The 20714-nt window shown below is 44.3% G+C and overlaps 1 protein-coding gene across 7 annotated transcripts in view; it reads right to left on the reverse strand.

The window, feature by feature from the left end:
• arhgef4 (Rho guanine nucleotide exchange factor (GEF) 4) overlaps positions 1-20714 on the reverse strand; it is a 79923-nt gene that overhangs the window by 7813 nt on the left and 51396 nt on the right. For 6 of the 7 annotated variants that reach the window (XM_028970125.1, XM_028970130.1, XM_028970127.1 and 3 more), the window contains one exon: positions 5440-5585. In XM_028970125.1, the coding sequence (XP_028825958.1) occupies positions 5440-5585 (146 nt within the window). Of the gene's footprint in view, positions 1-781; positions 2340-5439; positions 5586-20714 lie in introns of those variants that run through there. The other variant, XM_028970132.1, reaches the window with a different exon arrangement.

Raw genomic sequence — 20714 nt, forward strand, 5'->3', positions numbered from 1 at the left:
AGGTGGACTATGGGCTTGTTGCTAGGCGACACACCCACAAAAATCTCATGTCTCTGCTGAATCCCTCTGCTGATCTGAACAACTACCAGCAAGCGGTACGGCTGTTCGTGTTCCGTTGCATGCAAGCCTTTCACATGCCACGATACTCGTTTGAGGCTGAACTCATTAACCTAAATGCAGTGTTCCAGTGGGAGGAAGAGGCCACTCGGCTGTGATTAATCTTCATTAACTCTGTGCCCAGCGTCAGATCAGGCTTGTCAGAACCTGACCTTAACAAGTCTAGCGTTACATCATCGCTGTGAATCCCAGATCCACCCGACCTGCGTACGCCGTCTCCCAGTACCGGCCGCGTAACAAAGCTCAGTTAACTGCACCACTGCAAACCTACCCACCCAGTGACCGAACGCATCTGAAACCCCATGTAGGCCAGGCCAGCTGAACCCCGGCCCAGTGGCACGGCCCGGTACAGCTGAGGCCTTCCATCAGCAGATGCATGTACGGCGCACGGGGCAGCTAGAACACCGTCCCAAGGGCTCAGAGCACAAATGGGACCTGGCCCTGACAATAAAAATAAAACGCATACACATCCAGAGTCCAACTGAAAAACAAAGTCATTTGTTGAAAAAAGGGCTAGAAATAAAATATGAAGTAAAAACGGAAATGATTAATATTGCAAAACGTGCTCACAAATACGTGATGAAACATTTAATCTGACAATAGAACTGAATCCAGACAATCTTTTACCCATAATGCTCTCTGTCTTTTTGCCGAGGAACATTACCTGATTGCCAGTTGTCAATGCATCTCGGACACCCATCCATAAAGAGCCGGATCTTTTTCAACCCCCCACCCCCCTCGGTTTGGTGCGTTCTACTGGAAGGCCAGCAGGAACATCAGCACCACGTTGATGATGATGAGGAGCATCATGATGATGAAGACCACGACCCTCTGGGTCTCGGGGTCCAGGTTGCAGCGCAGCAGCATGCTGAGCACACCCATCCGCTGCCGGCTTCGGTGGGAGCTGCGTGCCATCGGGGGCCCGCCGCCACCCGGCTGTCCTCCCCGCTCTGACGGCGCTATCTTCTTCTCCCTACCCAGTCGGATATTTTCTTGTTCGCTCTATTGCTCGTTCATCAGCCTCTCCCTCCTCCTCTCCCGTCTCGCTTCTGCTCTGTTGTCAGGAGGCAGGAACGAGCTGAGCCTGCATCTCCCCGATGAAGCCTCTCATGCTCTCTCTCACTCTTCCTCACTTCTCTTCTGCCTCTCGCCGTCGTCGTGTTGTCGCTGGTCGGTGCTGTTTGATCTAACAGCCCTGTTCCCTCAGCTTGCAAGTAAACACAGGGGCTAAAAATGGTGCTTGGCTCAGCCCGAAGCTAGCCTGGCATCACCATCCATCTAACTCCCAGAATTGCTCTCTCCTACCTTCCTCCCCCCGCCTCCCCGGCCTTCCCCCACTAGCAACCAATCAGCAGGCTCAGAGCTGTACCGTATCCTGGAAACCAAAGTGGCTGAGGCAGGCCTTAGCAACCCTGGGGAGGGCGGGGGAGGGGGCGGAGGGAGCAGGACGATGGGTGGTGAATAATAGAGAGATGGATACAGAAAGAAGGCAAGGAAAAAGAGGGGAAAGGGGAGGGTGTAAAACAAAAAATAAAAAAATGTATGTCAAGCTAAAATCTATCTATCTATCTATCTATCTATCTGAAACAGGTAAGAAAAAAAATAAAGAACTTGATAGAAATTAAAACAAAAAAGGGGAGGGGAAAATACAAGAGCAAACTGAAATGGACAGAAGAGGTGTGGACAGCAGCCCCATGGAGAGAGAAATAGCTCAGTGTTTATTAGTCCAGTCAGCTTCAGCAGCACGCTCCCTCACAATCTGTTCATGGGAAGAGGAAATTAAAATGGGGGGACGCTGCGGCGCTGCTATATTATACAATCGTTGTGGCGGCCCACCATCACAGCACCTCTGTAGGGGCGCAAGCGTTCTCGCTTTCATCATGCACGAGGCGATTTCACTGAAATCCCAGTGCAGGTCCCACAGAACAGCAGAATATGAAGTGAAGTAATTACTTACTGTCTTCAGCAGTCTCGTAATGAGTGGGATGGCTAAGAGACCAGAATATAATATCACCAGAATATAATATAATCAGTATCAAGTTCTGTTGATAGTATGTGTATATCTTTGCTGAATAAGGTTAAATACCCATTAAACCGCAGCACTGATGATCATTAAAGTCACTAAAGTCTAGTTTTAACAATTAGTTTTTGATTACTAAATGTTTTTTTGATAAAAAAAGACATCCTAGATCTGAATGAATGAAATACACTTTTGTGTATTTTTTTGTTCTTTACATAGTTTAATGTGCTGACAACAAAATCACACACAAAAATTATCATTGGAAATCAAATTTATCAACCCATGGAGGTCTGGAAGTGGAAAAACACACTACAGGCTGATCCAACTTCTAATGAACATGAGGCCCCACGTGTCTGTATGACCTCCCTACAATGCCTTGGCATACTCCTGATAAGGTGGAGGATGGTCTCCTGAGGGATCTCCTCCCAGACCTGGACTAAAGCATCCACCAACTCCTGGCCAGTCTGTGGTACAACGTGGTGTTGGTGGATGGAGCGAGACATGATGTCCCAGATGTGCTCAATGGATTCAGGTCTGACAAATGGGCAGGCCAGTCCATAGCATCAATGCCTTTGTCTTGCAGGAACTGCTGAGACACTCCAGCTATATGAGGTCTAGCATTGTCTTGGATTAGCAGGAACCCAGGGATAACTGCACCAGCATATGGTCTGAGCAGCTCTGGCAAGCACATGGAGGCCTGTGCAGCCCTCTAAAAGAAATGCCACCCCCCACCATTGCCAAACCGGTCATGCTGGAGGATGTTGCAGGCACCAGAACGTTCTCCACAGCATCTCCAGACACTGTCACATCTGTCACATGTGCTTAGTGTGAACCTGCTTTCATCTGTGAAGAGCACAGGGTGTCATTGGCAAATTTGCCAATTTTGGTGTTTTCTGTTAAATAAAAAATGTGCTGCACGGTTTTGGGCTGTAAGCATATTCTCCCACCTGTGGACATTGGGCCCTCATACCACCCTCATGTAGTCTGTTTCTGATCATTTGAGCAGACACATGCACATTTGTGGCCTGCTGAAGGTCATTTTGCAGTGCTCTGGCAGTGCTCCTCCTGTTCCTCCTTGCACAAAGTGGAGGTATTGGTCCTGCTGCTGGGTTGCTGCCCTCCTATGGCCTCCTCCAAATCTCCTGATGTACTGGCCTGTCTTCTGGTAGTGCCTCCATGCTCTGAACACTACACTGACAAAGTAAACCTTCTCGTCACAGCTCACATTGATGTGCCATGCTGGATGAGCTGCACTACCTGAGCCACTTGTGTGGGTTGTAGACTCCGTCTTATGCGATCACTAGAGTGAAAGCACCGCCAGCATTCAAAAGTAACCAAAACATCAGCCAGAAAGCATAGGAACTGAGAAGTGGTTTGTGATCCCCACCTGCAGAACCACACCTTTATTGGGGATGGCTTGCTAATTGCCTATAATTTCTATCTGTTGTCTTCCATTTGCACAACAGCATGTGAACTTGATTGTCAGTGTTGCTTCCTAAGTGGACAGTTTGATTTCACAGAAGTGTGATTGACTTGGAGTTACATTGTGTTGTTTAAAGTGTTCCTTTCTTTTTTTGAGCTGTGTACTTTAAACTCATACACTTAGTCAGAACCCGGACAGGATATTTTGATGGAGCAAGGGAACATAGGAGATGCCATGTATGGAATTAAGGAATTGGACGTTCAGCTGCCTCTTGGCTCAGGATTCTGGCAGTTGATGGCAGTCCTGAGTCCATGACTTGAAGGGGTTTTCAACTGGTACCATTGAATAAAGGTTACCTGTTATAATTATCTGCTGTGAGTATTCATTGTCAGAGTGGTTTTACCAGTACGAATGTACTGTGTACATGAATCAATTAGTTACCTTATGTTATTAGTAATGTGACTGATACAAAAAGCCTGAATAAATAAATAACTAAATAAATAAAATACATTTTTTTTTAGTTTTTATTTAGAAGATCAAATATCAGGTAATCATTAATAATGATCATTATTAATTACTGTCCCCTCTCAAGCCTGCCCTGCTGTACGAGCCAACTTCAGCGCCAGCCTTGCTCAGATAAGAACGTACCCACGCTTGGCTTCCATATGCAAACACACACATTATCATCATTAATAAAGATCAGGTCTGCATCAGTTCAGGGGGTGAGAATAAGCTAATTGGTGTCTTTTTTCATCTGTGACTCTGGACTTGGGACTTTAGAATTGCCCAAGGTTTCTGTAAAAATATTACATTTTCAATCAGACATGAACATTTCCTTTTTGTCAGTATAAAGGAATATTAAACAGTAAAAACTCAGCCAGGGCAGTTATATTTTTCATTGCAGTTTTTCTGTAACTAAAATACATTCAAGCATTACAAGGAAAAGGGAAAACAGAGCAATCAATGGGTGGAGAGGTTTTTGCTCATCTGGGTTTGAAGGAGGCTGCAGGGTGTTATGAATGTTTAGCCACCAGATTCTTCCAGACTTAAATATGTAATGAATGGGATTTGGGTCTAAAATTCAGTTATTATCCTAAACCAAAAAATGCATCCTGGGCGTTAATCATCATCCATTACAGCAATGATATACATGGCATCATTGTCTACTGTTTCGGGGGCTTATCTGAATGACGAGGTTTGCCCAACCCTACTGCCCAACCCTACTGAACTCTCCCAACACCTCTCTCCCAAGCCACACATTTGCATTCCTCGCTGCACATCTAATCGAAATGCTTCAAGGCTTGATCTCCCATTGCCATTCCACTGTAGCCCAGCATGAAGAGGATTAGATGCAAATACATCAATTTGTTTCTCCCACCGGGGGAATGCGCACAGCCTCGGTTCCACACTTCTGCTTCAACTGTACACAACATTCCGATAATAGCTTTTCCAGGTGATGACCCTTAATCCGTCACTCAGATTCTATCCAGTGACAAAGAATGAAGGGGAGGGGTTATTCTCCAAACCAATCAGAATACAGAAGTGGTTCGGTAGCCAGCATGCCTTGGGAGACTTGATCTCTGTTCGGGCCTTTTGATTAATCTTAACCGTAAAATCAATACAGCTGAATGATGAACATGCACTGCTCAAATGGAAAGGCACTGTGTTTATATCAGCAGTAAATCATAAACACACACTTCCCAATGGAGAATTCAGTATGAGGGTGCTGCAGTACTGCAGCTAGGCAATGCAGCAGTGGCGGAGAGCAGCAGAGAGCAACGGCAGGAGAGAGAGAGATCAGGTCAGGCAGCCAGAGGACGAGCAAAATCAATGACGAACAGAGAAACAACAAAAGGGGAAAAAAAAAAAAACGTTTTACCTCATTTATGGCCAGCTGCTCCCCTCCACCTCCAGAATGACCAAAGCGATGGCCAGAACTGCGGAAGTCCTCAAACAGGTCCTCCTCGCTGCCTGTCTCGTCCCCAAACACGGCCTTCTCTGGAGCGCCGTCAGGCACGATCATTGCTGAGAGAGAGAGAGGGAGAGAGAGCGAGAGAAAGACAGTCTATTAAACTGAAAGACCCCATATTTTCCTTACTTTTTAAATGTAATTGTTTGTAAGAAAGTTAGAATCTCCACAATTAATCCATTCGCCTAACCAAAAAATAGTGCAGAAGTTCCCAGACCTGAAGATAATTTAACAAAATAAAACAATAATAATTTATTATTTTGGCACATGGGATTATACAGAGAGTGGTTTTAATCGATGGTTTTAAGAATCAGTGCCATAAATAAGTTATGGCTTCCTTTAGGGGTGAGACGTTCTCCCCTCGGCCAGACCTGCTGCCATCTGATGCCCTGACTCATTTCAACTCCCATGACCTCAGTCAAACAAACAAACAAACAAACAAACATACAAACAAAAAAAACATCAGCAACATGCAACCCTGTCAGGACAAATCAGTACATCTTCTACTGAAAAACAGCTGTAAACGAACAGACGTGTTTAACAGCCTCCTTCCGCCTCCATTAGGACGAACAGTCTAAGATACACCTTAGTGTACAGCATGAGAACCACAGTGTGGGTCAATGTGACCTCCTGGTCGAATCTAATCTGGCTCCTTGTAAAGCTGAGGTCAAGTCAGGTAACACAAGTTTCACACGGCAAAAAGTGGGACCACGGAATGTCCATCACACACATACACCTTTGTAATGACAAGGTGAATTTATGATGATTTATTCATTTATGTTTGTTTTTTGCGTGTGGTAACTGCTCTGGCTGAGGGTGGGCCCGTGTGCAGGGAGATAAATGGATGAATGTGGGGTGGTGTTTTGTAGTTTTTTTTGTATGTGTAATTGGAAGGGTTTATGTATTTGCTCCTTGTGTGTGTTTGGGGGTGGTACCTACCAGTGGTGTTATGTGTTTTATGTGAATGTTTGTGAGGAGACTGGGAAGTGTGGGAACCCTGAGTTCTGTGACAGTTGATTTTCTTTGCATTTGTTCTGAGTTTATTTGCTTTGAAACTTCGTCACGGTACCAACGTATGGTCAGTCAAGAACCACAGGTGGTAGTAGCCTAGTGGGTAACACACTCACCTATGAACCAGAAGACCAAGGTTCAAATCCCACTTACTACCATTGTGTCCCTGAGAAAGCTACTTAACCCTAAGTTGCTCCAGGGGGACATTTCCCTGTAACTACTGATTGTAAGTCGCTCTGGATAAGGGCGTCTGATAAATGCCATAAATGTCAGTCAAGAACCCTTCCTGTTACATTTTGTGTCCTCGTTCCTTCGGCGGCTTGGTCCCTCACAAACTCCATGTATCTATTTTACACCTAAACGCCTGTCTTTCAATCAGTAGTTACAGGGACAATCCCCCTAGACTTTCCCAAGTGTCTTGCTCAGGGACACAATGGTAGTAAGTGTGGTTTGAACCTTTGTCTTTGGGTTCATAGGCAAGTGTCTTACCCACTAGGCTGCTACCACTTTTGTAAATATTGTTTCTACGAGAACAATGGCTTCTTACAAAAACCTGCTGGAGAAGAAATAGTCACCACTAAGATGTACAGACACACACACACACACACACACACACACACACACACACACACACTCAGACAGTGTTTAGAACTGCATCAGTCCTCTGTTCTCTGCATATGGGTACCTGTTGTGGGGCCTAAAAATACCCTTTCCTGTCATGTCTAATCATCTTTTCTCCGCTCTACACAAACAGCTGTTCTTGCGCCCTGCATTTCCGTGGTGACAAATCACCGTGGAGACGCAGGAGAGTTACGCATAATGAGGCAGCATGGCGCAAGGCGCGGGCCGCCTCTGGCAGCCGAACAGAAATTGATTCTACAAATTACCCGGCTATTACAATGAGCCATTATGCCAGCAGCTCCGACCAACTTTAATGGAATCTTGATGTGTTTCCTCTCTGGAACACGCCGCGAGGAGAGCGCTACGAGGGACGAAGCACGAAACCACCACCACAGACTCCGGCGCCGGCACTGACTGATAAAGCCATTATGCTTCATAACACAATTTCATCCCTCACGTCTATTAATTAAACATGAAAACAATTTCACACCTCAGTCTTTTTCAGTTACTGAATTACTTTTCCGGTGTTGTATAGAATTATTTTCAAAACCACAAATGAAAAAGATTTTTAATCTGAAAATATCACACATTCCATACAAATGATATCAACTGAATGAAAGATTAAATCTTAAAAATGTTTACCTCGATTTCAGACTCAATTGGTTTGCTTTCATTTAGTATGTTGCAAGGACTCAACCATTGCAATATTTCAGTTTATTTAATTGAATGCTATGTCTGATGTGGATGTTTAGATATTTATATTTATGAAATTTTTAGATTTTGTAAACACAGGTAACGTGTACAGATAATTCCTGACATGTCACAAAGAAATGCATATAAATGCATAATAGCTTTCTCCTCCAGGTGGCGCTCTATCACTCAGGGATGGACTGGTTTGCTGTGCAGTGGGGGTGAGACATGGCAGGGGTCCAGGTATCGAGTGGCCTTTATTTACGAGTGTCTGTGAAATGCAGGCAGAGATTGCTCGAGCTGCCTCATCCCGAAAGCGTAACGGAGCAGACGGTTATAAATGGTCCCCGAGGGTGATTTTTCACACTGCCATCAGTGGGCTAATACACAAACACTGCCTGCCTCACACGCGCCACCTCACTCATCAATATTGTTAGCCTTTTAATGCCCCGATGACCGTTAAAGACGGTCCTGGTGTGATTTTATTTTCATAAAGAGACAAAGTGGCGTGGCGGCAACATTGTGATTTTAATCCGAATCTCAGAAGCCATCTAGCAGGGATGGGTTGAGTGACCTGGCTTCTTGAAAGCCCTTCACACACGACACGTTGCTTTTGCTCGGCAAGAGAAATCTGTTCGCTGATTGTTCCTTTTATTAGTGAGACGATGGGTGGCAGCCTCTCCTCTGAAATCGGACAAAAGGTCAGAGCCGTCCCATTAACCGATGAACTGTTCTAAAAATTCTTATTTTACAGGATTTAAAATATATACTGAAAATATACAAATAACTGAACGTCGTTATTATTACATTATTAGTATTTTTATCATTTATATTATTATTTCAAATTCTGAATAGCACTTGGCTGAATAGCAAATGTCTGCACAGTGGTAATGGTGACTAGTGTATGCGTAGTTGCACATCTGTACTTTAATTGTGTGTGTGTGTGTGTCAGTGTGACCTCTAGTGTCATTAAGGCTGTGATTGCAGGGCAGCGCTGGCTATTACCCAATTTACTAAACCTTGTTAGGGATCAGAGAGTGAGTGTTGGGGTTAACTCGGGTCTAAGGGTAACATTCGAATTTCGTCATTGTGTTTGTGTGTGCTCTAGAGGAGCAGGCACACTTTCAGTGTGTGTGTGTGTGTGTGTGTGTGTGTGTGCGTATGGAAGCAGAAAGTGGGTACATTCTCATCTGAGCGAGGCTGGCGCTCGCGCGGCACGTGTCTGCCGAAGAACGCGTGAGCTCCGCTGACCAAGTTGGCTCGTAAAGCAGGGCAGGCTAGAGAGGGGACCCGCAGGGCAGCGGTTCACCGGGGCATGAGGAAGCCCGCTCGAACTTTCTCTCACTTCCTCTCACTTCCTGTTCCTCCCTCCCTCCCTGCCTCGGTAAGTCAAACATCTAAAGCTCGGAAAGAAAAAGTCCCTGAGTCGGCAGGACGGAAGAAATTTAAAGACAGGGAGGACAGAATGAGCAGAGCACCCGGCCATATGTCCACATTAGCTGCCTTTAAGGACTCAAGTTAATTTTTGTTTCTTTCAATAAAGTAAAATATTCAAAGTGCAATATCATTATTACTAGCGTATATCAAAAATGTTGCATTTTGTGAAGGAGGCCAATTGATTTTGTGATATATACATATATTAAATTCCAAACCCTGCAATTACAATATTTTTGTTTTATGTTCATCTATGTTCACAACTATGACTGATAGCTCATGAATGTATAAAAATCCCAAAATATCAAGATTATTAGAATTAAGATCAAATAAATTAAGATTATCCTTTATTAGTCCCACAAGTGGGAAATTTACAATTTTACATATTATCAATCAAAAAGGATTTAAAAAAAAAAAAACATAAATGTGCAACTTCTGAAATGCACCTTCATTTATACCATCAGCGCTAGGTTGGGACTAAATGAATGTTTAATTCTTTGAATGGAATGTTTAATTCTTTAAACAAATTACCTTTTAAAATATTCAAATGTTTTGAAACACACTATGATATGCTAGATTAGTTTACATGTGAGCAGTGAAACAAGAACAAATCAATTTGTTGCATATCGAGTGGCAGCTCGGACGGTGAACTAATATCCAATGGCCAGAGGCAAGTAAAAATAGCCGATTTGTTTGAAAAATGCAGCTCACAGATACAGGGCGAGATGCTGAAGAGGGCCACAGAAAGAAAGAAATGACACCTGTCACCTCATACGTGGGCAACGCCAGGCCATGAGGTATGAGAGAGCTGGAGAGAGAGGGCTGGACGGAGGGAGAGGCCTACATGTAATTTCCCCACAGGCGATCACATGTTGACTCCCGCCACTCCACGAGCAGGACACGGGCCGAGGAAGCAGCAGAGCAGAAATGCACAAGCTTCCATTCCTAGTTCTCTGGCACTTTCCCTCACTTAAAAAAGCGACCTCTCTCTCTCTCTCTCTCTCTCTCTCACGCTCTGTTCTACTCCCCTGTTCGCTGATCTCTCTGCCCCCTGTTGTGAGAGGTGTGTGTGTGTGTGGGGGGGGTTCCCTTAAATTCCCTGTTTTCTTCAGAAGAGCTGCTCAGTCTGTGTCTGTTTCAATCAGCCCAATTGTCACAACCAATGAGAAAATTATTACATATTGCAACTCATACAATTAAATACCAAGTGTAAACATATCTATTTGAAGAAAAGGTGTCCGTTTATTTAATTCACATTTAATATTAATCGGAATCCTAAGCCTTTCTTGGTCAGAGTAATAAAAGCAGCTCACATTCAGTTCACAGGCACAGTTCCATTTAATACAGATAACTGTCACCATTGTAATGAGTGGAACTCAAATGCTGGAGAATCACGGAAATGCTGTCATCACAGCTTAAGTTTCTACTTTACTTTACTTTATGCTTTTATCCAAAGCAACTTAGAAGAGGAAGACACCAGACAATTTTGGAAGACAATTTTGAGTTTACAAAACTAAGAGCCCTGATAAGTCAGCCTAACTTGTCAGCAAAGAGCATGCTCGGAAATTGTTAAGTGCTAGACGAAGAAAAAATTATAATATATTTTTTGTATTGTTTTGTTCAGTGTGTCTGCATGTGCGTGTGTAAGTGTTAGATTCGTCAGAAATACTTTTTGAATAAGAGGGTTTTCACCTGCTTCTTAAAGGTGGTAGTCGTCTCGGCTAGTCGAATGGAGGAAGGCAAGTTGTTCCACCAGCCAGGGACAACAACGGAGAACAGAGTTGATTGGAATCGGAGACACCGTGAAGAGGGAATTTTCAGTCTCATTTCATTTGCAGAACTGAGAGGGCGTGCAGGAGTGTTGCTGGCTAGTATTGTATTGATATAAGAGGGTGCACTTCCACTTACAGCCCTGTAGGTGAGCATCAAGGATTTGAACCGGGAGCCATTGGAGAGAGTTGAGAAGAGGCGTGACATGGGTGTGAAAATGAGACGGGCTGCCATATTTTGGATCATCTGGAGTGGTTTTATGGTGACTGCAGAGGCTCCAGCCAGGAGAGAGTTACAATAGTCGAGTTTGGAGCTGCGTAGCCTGTTGTGAGAGAAAAGGCCTAATCTTGCGAATGTTGTAGAGAGTGAACCTGCAGGATCTGGAGATCGCAGCAACGTGATGCTTCAGACTCAGTTTGTCATTTCTACTTTAAGTGCCTAAAATATGAAAATATGAAAACAGGTAACTATACCTGTACTATTTCATTCTTTTCAGTCTTCAGTTTTGTTCTAAATACTCAGAAAAAGAAATGAGTACCATAAAAAGCAGGAATTTATATTGGTTTGTTGGTCTAGGGGTATGATTCTTGCTTAGGCTTCAAATCCTGGACGAGCCCATCACAAAGAGGAATGTGCCATGCTATGTGGGGTAGTGGTTGCCTAGCGGTTAAGGAAGCGGCCCCATAATCGTAAGGTTGCCGGTTCGAATCCCGAGCTGCCAAGGTACTACTGAGGTGCCACTGAGCAAAGCACCGTCCCCACACACTGCTCCCTGGGCGCCTGCCATGGCTGCCCACTGCTCACCAAGGGTGATGGTTAAAAGCAGAGGACACATTTCATCCTTAGTAATCTCACGACTGGACTACTGTAACTCCCTTCTAGCTGGTCTACCACTATATACCATCCGACCTCTACAACTCTTACAAAATGCAGCAGCACGACTGATCTTCAACCTTCCCAAATTCTCCCATACCACCCCTCTGCTACGTTCCCTTCACTGGCTCCCAGTAGCTGCACGCATCAGGTTCAAAATACTGATGCTGGCCTACAAAGCCAAACATGGAGCAGCACCATCCTACCTCACAGCCCTTATTACACCCCGCACTGCACCTCGTCTACTCCGAGCCTCCAGTACTGCTCGCCTGGTCCCTCCATCTCTGAAGGTAAAAGGAAAACATTCATCTAGACTCTTCTCCGTCTTGGCCCCTCGGTGGTGGAATGAACTTCCCCTCGAGGTCAGAACAGCTCAGTCACTGAGCACCTTCAAACGACAGCTCAAGACCTTCCTCTTTAAAGAATATTTAGATTAAATTGTTATTTTCTTGTCAAACTTTGTGTACAGAATCTACAACAGAGTGAATTAAATAGATGTATTCATAGTTGGGGTCCTAGTGAACCGGAATTGATCTCTTCATCGATGGTAACTTGAAAGCACGTTGTAAGTCGCTCTGGATAAGGGCGTCTGCCAAATGCCGTAAATGTAAATGTAATTGTGTGCACCGTGTGCTGTGCTGCAGTGTTTCACAATGACAATCAGTTCAATTCCCCTTTTTTTACGGTAGGTGCGTCCAAACGTTTGACTGGTAGCGTACATTTATGTCAGTTTCATGGTTTTTCTCCGCTTCCCTCACAACTCCAGCATGGTCCAATGCCTCTTAAGTACAATAGCAAATTTTCGACTACACTGAGGACTACACTAAAGTTACTAAAGTAAATGTTCTATATCCTGGGGATGTGGCATGGCTTCTTGCGTGTGACAGAATAAGGAACACTGTCCTACATTCTTCTCGGTCCCACGCTAGCAGGGCATGAAGGAAGGTGTTTAATAGATGTGCCACGGGCACATTGTGGCAATTCCCCGTCACCTTGATGAGAGCCGACGGAATGGAGCCGGGCACGGTGCCAACACTGTGTGGCAGGAGGACGGAGGGGATGTTCAGCCACCAAACCCGAGGCCTCACCTGTCACAATCTCTGGCCTCAGCTACGCCCGGCAATCTTTCTCGCTCTCTTATTACTGTCCCATGAGCCTCAGCTTTTTCAAACACAGCATCACCCCAGTGATGGAAGGGCCACTGACTTTCTGTGGGGCAAAAGGTCACGGGTTCTAATCCCAAATGGAGCTTTCAGTCTGTGCCCTTGACCTCAGCTCTAGTGTGAGTTTAAAAAATCCAATTATATTAATGTTCTCTGAAGTGTGTAGAGGAGGTGACTGACAGTGTCGGGGTTCCTGTCAGACGCCCGAGGCGGTGAGATTGAATTAAACAGCATTTAAAAAAAAAGTCCTACAAAGGCAGCCACACAGCACTGGTACTAAGTTGGAAGCACATCTACTTTCTTCATCTGACCAAGGACATATGGTAATAACTAGTTAACATGTGTGACGTATGATTGATAAACATGTACTACTCTCTGTGTGCCAAGATGTTTCTGTGGCTAAACCCATTCCTACCCCTAACTTCATTAACCATAGGCAGATCTTCTGCTATTAGAGCTGTGACAACATGCGAGTTGAGTTCCGGAAGAGTAACCCATGATACACACCTGCTAAGTGAGCTGCTACCCCAACAGGTGAAGCCTGCTCTCATTCTGTTACCAAGGCAACTAAACAGATTTTACTTTTCACATGTAGTGACTACTCAAATATCGCATTTTAGTATGTGGGGAGTGCTTGTGAGAGTCATATACACTATATTGGCCACCAATGCATGGAATACACCTTCATTTCCACTTTCACACAACAGCTTAATCCAGGGTCTATCCTGGATCGCAAGGCAAGGACTCACGCTGGGTTGCACACACACACACACACACACACACACACACACACACACACACACACACACATATATGATCCCCACTAACACACACATTAGACACACAATGCGTCCAAACGCTTGGGTTGTTTACTCTGAATACACAAACATCTTGCCTGTGACGACCGTTGTGACCAAGACAACAACACAAGGCAATAGTGTCGAGGGAAAACAAAGAAGCAAATCATGAATTTTGTCCCATGATGCTTTGGGCTGCAGCCTGCCCCCCCTACCCGGCCTCCTGCGTTTTATTCTGCCAGGCAGGACTGGCTGCGTGTCTGAGACGTGACGTTAAGTCTGGACTCGCACGTCACTGTCTCTTTCCCTCTCTCCAGCACTTTCATTTCCTTTATGTTGTCATCCTGTCCATTTACCTCTTTTTAATCCCATCTTCTCCTCCCCCTCTCCCTAATTCTCTCTCACACCCATCATCATCATCCTTTTCTCTGTCTCCTATCTGTCCGCTCTCTCCTTTGCTCTCACCCAGCCTTTACACAAATAACGTGTAGGTTTCTCATCCTACTCACGGACATCGCTACAGTTCGCCTCTTAAAGGCATTTTTGGTGTTGAGCGAGGTTACTCTGCATGGGTACAATATAACCGATGAATCAGGTCAGATATAAGATATAAACAGACATATTGTGGAGGCTGTTTGAATGAATACGTATATCCATCTACATACAGATCTATATACAGATATGGATGATGCTGCGTTGGATACTAACTGATGGTGGTCTGAAATAAAAAATCTGAACGTATGAAAGAAAATATCTGAATTGGTTATAAGCAGCCTTTGACCCACCTGCTCCACAGCACCCTGAGCCTTATTCCTGATTCTCAATGCCAAGCCATGATTTGTTCTGGTTCCACTGTGTTCTAATCCCTGAATGTGAAATGACCTTTGAGATACCAGATCTCAACACTTTTAACCATAGTCTTCGACAGCACCTCAGTTGCCATCAAACCTGACGTAAAAAGAAGAGCTGGTCAGACACAATGGGCCTTTTTTTCATGCCTCTGCATAAGACGTAGTTCATAGGGAGTGTAATTCTTCATGATTTATAGAAACAAAATGATGCACTCAAGAAAGGACTGCTTTCTGATAAGGGTAGGTGATATACCAATGTATCACAGCTTGTTCCATGTGCAATGTAGTAAATTACTATAAATCGAGTATAAATATTAACATTATTCTTTACAAAGCAGACAGCTTGCTCCCCGTCTATTTAATTGAACTTTCTGCAATAGTGGCCTAGCGGGTTAGGAAACAGACCTGTAATTAGAAGGTTACCGTCCCCACACACTGCTCCCAGGGCTCCTGTCATGGCTGCCCATTGCTCACCAAGGGTGATGGGTTAAATGCAGAGGACACATTTCGTTTTGTGCACCGTGTGCTGTGCTGCAGTGTTTCACAATGACAACCTCTCCTCCATCAAACAATGGGTTTCAGAGGCAGCGCCGTGCTTGCTGCGTTCAGTCTGCAACCGGCTTAACAGCAGAGAGAAGTGAAAGCCCATTTGATTTCAGAGACATTAATTGTTCAACTTTAAACTTTGTTTAAATTAATTGTATTGGAGACATTTCAGGCAATAAAAAGTTTAATTTAGCACTAATAAAATGATTCAGAGGAAATTTCAAGATATCTACATGTGTAAAACTTAAAACTATCGCAATATTATTTTTAGGCCATATCACCCATTTTCTATTTTCTGGTAATCAACCCACCACTAATACCCATTTTTGTTGGTGTGTATATATTTCTGAAACCAAAAATGTCATTTAATTTATAATCCAATGGTAAAAAAAAACTTGAATTGGCTGACATTTCAAAAGATTTTTGCACATTATTCATGTGTGAATGCAAGCTATCACGAATGTCCACACATTACTTCTTTATCATACATCGTACTGAAAAGCCAGGTGAATTTTCATATCCCCAATTTCAGATTTTAATGATTCGTTCCTTAACTCCATGATGTGCCCTCTGATGCACACGTGTCTGTCTCAAAAGTTCAGACAGATAAGGGGCAGATTACAGATGGGTTTATGGGACAGAAACACAGCTTCCAGCTCAGTGTGACCGGAGTGAGCCAGGCGAAAGCGTCCCTCGTGCTGACCTTATTCCCAAAATCCCCTCGGCAGAGGCATCCAGCCCCAAGCCTCGTCACGTTCGCCCCTTTTAAAAGAACCAATCCAGGATACTTTAATGGATTTCATACTGCCCAAGGTCCACAGCGGTGGGGAGAAAACGAGAGGTAATGTTACAACCCCGAGGAGGAGAGAGAGGACAGTTGAGCAAGGTGATTGAGGACCTTCGACTGGTCTCTGACAGCCGGGTATCATCCGTCTGGGATCAGCGAGTTCAACGCACCTCACGGGGTCATTAGAGCAGGAAGTGAACCTTTGATTGGTGTCAAGGGACCTCAGCTGACCATTATACGCGCCGATCTCCAGGGACACGTGCAGGATGGTTTGTATGAGGTGCAACTATTAAATCCCGGAGATTAATGGTACGGCCGAGCCAGGGGCTGCCAGATCCAGACCTTTACCACATGTCGCAGTTATTTGTCACAGTTCGGGTGTCCTCGTTGTGCGAGATAAACGGAGAGAGGGACAGATTATTGCAGACGGGGATGAACTCACTTTTAAATGTTGTTAAGCTAGGAGGCTGAGCCGCTCTGAATCAGAGGGATGATAAGAGGTGACTGGTAAAGGCGGCAACGAAACAGGATGATTTATTCTCTTCTGACTAACCCTTACAGACCTTATTCTGACCTCGGTAGACCTTTAGCGGTGAATCATCGTGGCCTTCCGGGAGGCTTGCTGGAGACGCTTCGGTGCGCTGCAACAGTCGCTCTGTAAACATATGGTGAGTTTAAAAGCCCCAACCAGCTCAACTCCCACTGTCACGATTTGGAAATCTCAGCAGACTCTGAACAAATGGTGCTCCAAAATCACAACAGACTGGCAAAGCCCAGAGGGGGAGATGCAGAGGCAGTGGGTTTATGCAGAGTGCTAAAGCAGACAGCACCTGCTGTGTATGGGGTGTGTGAGAGTGCTGTCTGAGTGTGTGTGTGTGTGTGTGTGTGTGTTAAGGCCTTTTTTTAGGTCATACATGAACTGAAGACTCATCACGTCTAGTACAGGTAAGTGCTGATAGCCGCAGGACTTAGCCACCAGGGGAATATGAAGTATCTGCTCAGGTCCAAAATGAGGCAAAGGCCAGACCCACACCTGCACTTGGGTCTGTACGTGTCATCTCTTCAACACACACACGCATACACACATGACCAAAATATGCACACATCCAGCCACTACACTCAACCCCATTCCAGCATGCACAAAAACACTATACCTCGCAATTTACCTCTTTCTCCCGTTGTCTTTCACACACAAACGTTCCCATATACACAAGCTAAACAAGAGCATGCAGCCTTTCACATCATGCATGCACACACATACTGAGCTCCATATTAAAGCACAAGTAAATAACAGCACAGCAGGATATGAGATTTCCCCTGTGGAAGCTGTATATTGTCGGCAATACTGCCTGCTGTGCCCTTTCAATTGAACCCTCTGTGGCTGGATGAGAAGAGGAAAAAAAATCTAAAAACAAAGGCATTAAAATGCACGAAAGACACGTTGCACAGATAGCATTTTTAATATTCTGCTCAGGCCAGCTCCACGCAGCATAAAAACTGTCTCGTCGTTAAACTCCGGCAATGGCATATGTCACCAGTGGCATACGAATGATACGCGTACATACAGCCAGACAGGCAACTGCAGCAGGCAGACACAACCAGAGCTAATTTTACAGTCTGCTGTGAATAGACAGGAAGAAGCGGAAGAAGTCTAATGCAAAAACTGCACACCCCCAGCAGCCAGTTAATAAAGCTGATGAAGAGCTTCACATACTTTACTTCTGTCTCTTCAGCCATAAAAGGGGAGGAGACTATGGCAATGATTGACAGCTCAAATGCCACTTACTTCCTCATTCTAGATTATACCCTCATTAAAGTTCCTTCCTCTCGGTTTCTGAATGGTATCAAGGACGCGCCATTCACGTCCTTCTGCGTGGCTGCTGGTGTAGACTTGATTTGATTAGCAAAGAGCAGGCCGATGTGAATGTGGATGGAACTCCGGGCTCTTATGTCCAAGTGCTGGAGGGACGGGGTTTAGTGAGAGAGGTCAGGCTGAGTGCACTAATGACTGCTTTCACTATGTGGTGCTCAGAGGTGCTGGACAGTCGGAGGACCCATAAGACGCGAGTGGAGTAATGAGCAACATGGCTCTGAGGTCTGAAAGTTACCATGGAAACAGCATACAGCGTACCGTGGTTCGGGCCGCTGTGCGTTCCTCAATAAACGGTGTGTTTACGAGCGGAGCTCTGCGATCAGTTCATTAGCGCGTGGAGCCGATGAGCAAACTCAACATTTCCAGTCCACCCACGAGCCTCAAAATAGACCCGCTTTTGACTCTTGTGCAGTTATACGGGCAAGATGAAGAAGAAGATGACTGTGAGAATTATTTCAGACTAAATATTAGTGGTAGCGATGAGCTATAGGTGACCTTTCTACAACCCCCATTCCCAGATGCCCTTAAATGAGATCATGAGGAAAGATTTGAATTGTGAATGTTTGAATGTTATTTTCCCAACAGTAACATTAATTCCCAGTGTCTTTTGAAATGTAATCTAAATCAAATGTGTTTGAGCAATCTGTTTGTTTTCCATTTCTGTAATGAACTTACCTCTGTGTATGAATATGTGCTTCATAAATAAACGTGTACATTTGTCTAAAATAAAGGAAAGTCATGAAAGATTAATTACGGAACGTTCCAGACTGGACCATGCTGGACCAATATGAAAGGGAACGAAAAGCCAAAAGTCTTCTGTCCATACATGTAGGCACATTTTATTATGATCTTCCTCAATTTTCTGTATATTTTGGAGCTGGATTTGCACAGTGAACCCTCATCTGTACACTTTAAACTATCTAAAACGGATCAATGAGTTATTTCATCTGGGAAAAACAACATTTTGTTAATTGCTCAGCGTTACTCAGCAAAATCAGCACCTGGTGAGAATTTGTACTCAGGGGACGGATCACGCCGCCTAAATGAGCTGTTCTTTCCCAAAACGTATCGATCCCAGTGCTGACGGATGGTGCAACACCAGCGGGACATTCTTTAGGTCGTTCTCATTACCAGAGCTGGGATTCAGAAACAGAACACAAAGTGCAGAGACAGAATGTTTAACTAAACTCTGCAGCAAAAGAACCCTTCACCTAACCCCAGGCCACCCCAGCCTCCCATGCACTCACAAACAGACTAAACAGCTTTCAACTCCCCCATTGGCTTCAGGGCACAGTTGCGATATACCTTTAATGCTTCTTACAGCGATCCCATTTGGGCCTTGTGTTCTTTCAAATCCTCTGCAAATTCTTTTTTTTCCATTAATGACATTTCTACACAAACATGGCATCTTATTTTAGCTCTGGGTCGAACCGGCTGCTCTCATGTACAGGAATTCACTGCAGCAGAATGTGACCAGATGTGAAAGAGTGTGGGATTGATAATCTCTCTATATATGCCTGTACACAAAGGAGGGATTAAAATGGCATGGCGTTGTGACAAAGTGTGTTGCACGGCACCAGCCACCACCAAGTCAGCCTACCAAAACAAACATCTGATGGGTGACCCTCAGTGTTTCTTACCCAAGGGGTAAGTAGAACACAATAAAACGGTATGAAATCCCTTAAAAAAGGAATCTAAGTGTTTTGAACATTAATACCTGTTGTCTGTATGTTCCCTGGTCAGATATATCTGTCATGGATGGCATTTTGCATTGTATAGACTAAACTACAGAAGTATGTAAAGCACATTTGTTGTATTGCCAAAATAATGCATATGTTTTATTATTTGCCAATATTATGAATATATAATATAGAGGTGTATGTGTGTGTCTGTATGAATGTATATAGAGGTCTTCTGAAATTCCAAAATGTTCTTTCTATTTATGTAAACAGTCTCCAATTTAATGTGAACTTGACATTTTGTGTGTGTGTGTGTGTGTGTGTGTGTGAATGTGTATGTGTGTGTGTTTTCATCTTTTCAACTTTTTTTACCAAACATAGTGCTTGTGAGTCGAATGCTACCAGACCAGAAGATTTTAAGTATAGTCAAAATCCAGGACCATTAAGGTAACTGGACAATTAATAGAACGCATTCCCATAGACCATAAACACCCCACTGACCCGCTCACAATGAGATATTTTAAATCACCTACCCTAAAGTGAACTGATAAAGTTTGTCTCTGTTGGCTCCAATGCGAGCTTCATTTCAGTACCTTATTTGGCCCTCCACTCTTCCCCGTCCTCTGAAGACAAAGGCAATTGGGACAAACTGGAAGAGCTGGATACCACAAGGAGCAAACTTCACTTCGCTCTTATGTTCCTGTTGTCTAGTTAGTTTAGTTAGTTTATCAGATCGACTTTACTCCAAAGGCTTCGACGCTGCAGTGCTGATTGCAGTTCGAAAGAATTAAATCACAGATGGAGTGGGTTCTCCGGCAGGAACGTCTTTTGAACACTGATTGCTTTCTATCTTGTATGATGTTCTGCATCAGAAATGAACAAAGGCACTGTCGTTTTTCGGTACAGACACAAGGGTCTGTTTTCAAAAAGACCCTGCAGAGTGCAGAAACCCAAAAAATTAAATATGCAGTGTCATTCCAGCGTCAAACCAGCGCTTCCCTCTGAAGTCAGAAAGTGACTGATAAGATGATCAAAGCCACGTGGGAACCTGTAGCTCGCATCCACCAATGCTCCTCCACTCTTTACTGAG

This window comes from Denticeps clupeoides, chromosome 2 (genome assembly GCF_900700375.1).
Source record: "Denticeps clupeoides chromosome 2, fDenClu1.1, whole genome shotgun sequence".
Classification (NCBI taxonomy): Eukaryota; Metazoa; Chordata; class Actinopteri; order Clupeiformes; family Denticipitidae; genus Denticeps; species Denticeps clupeoides.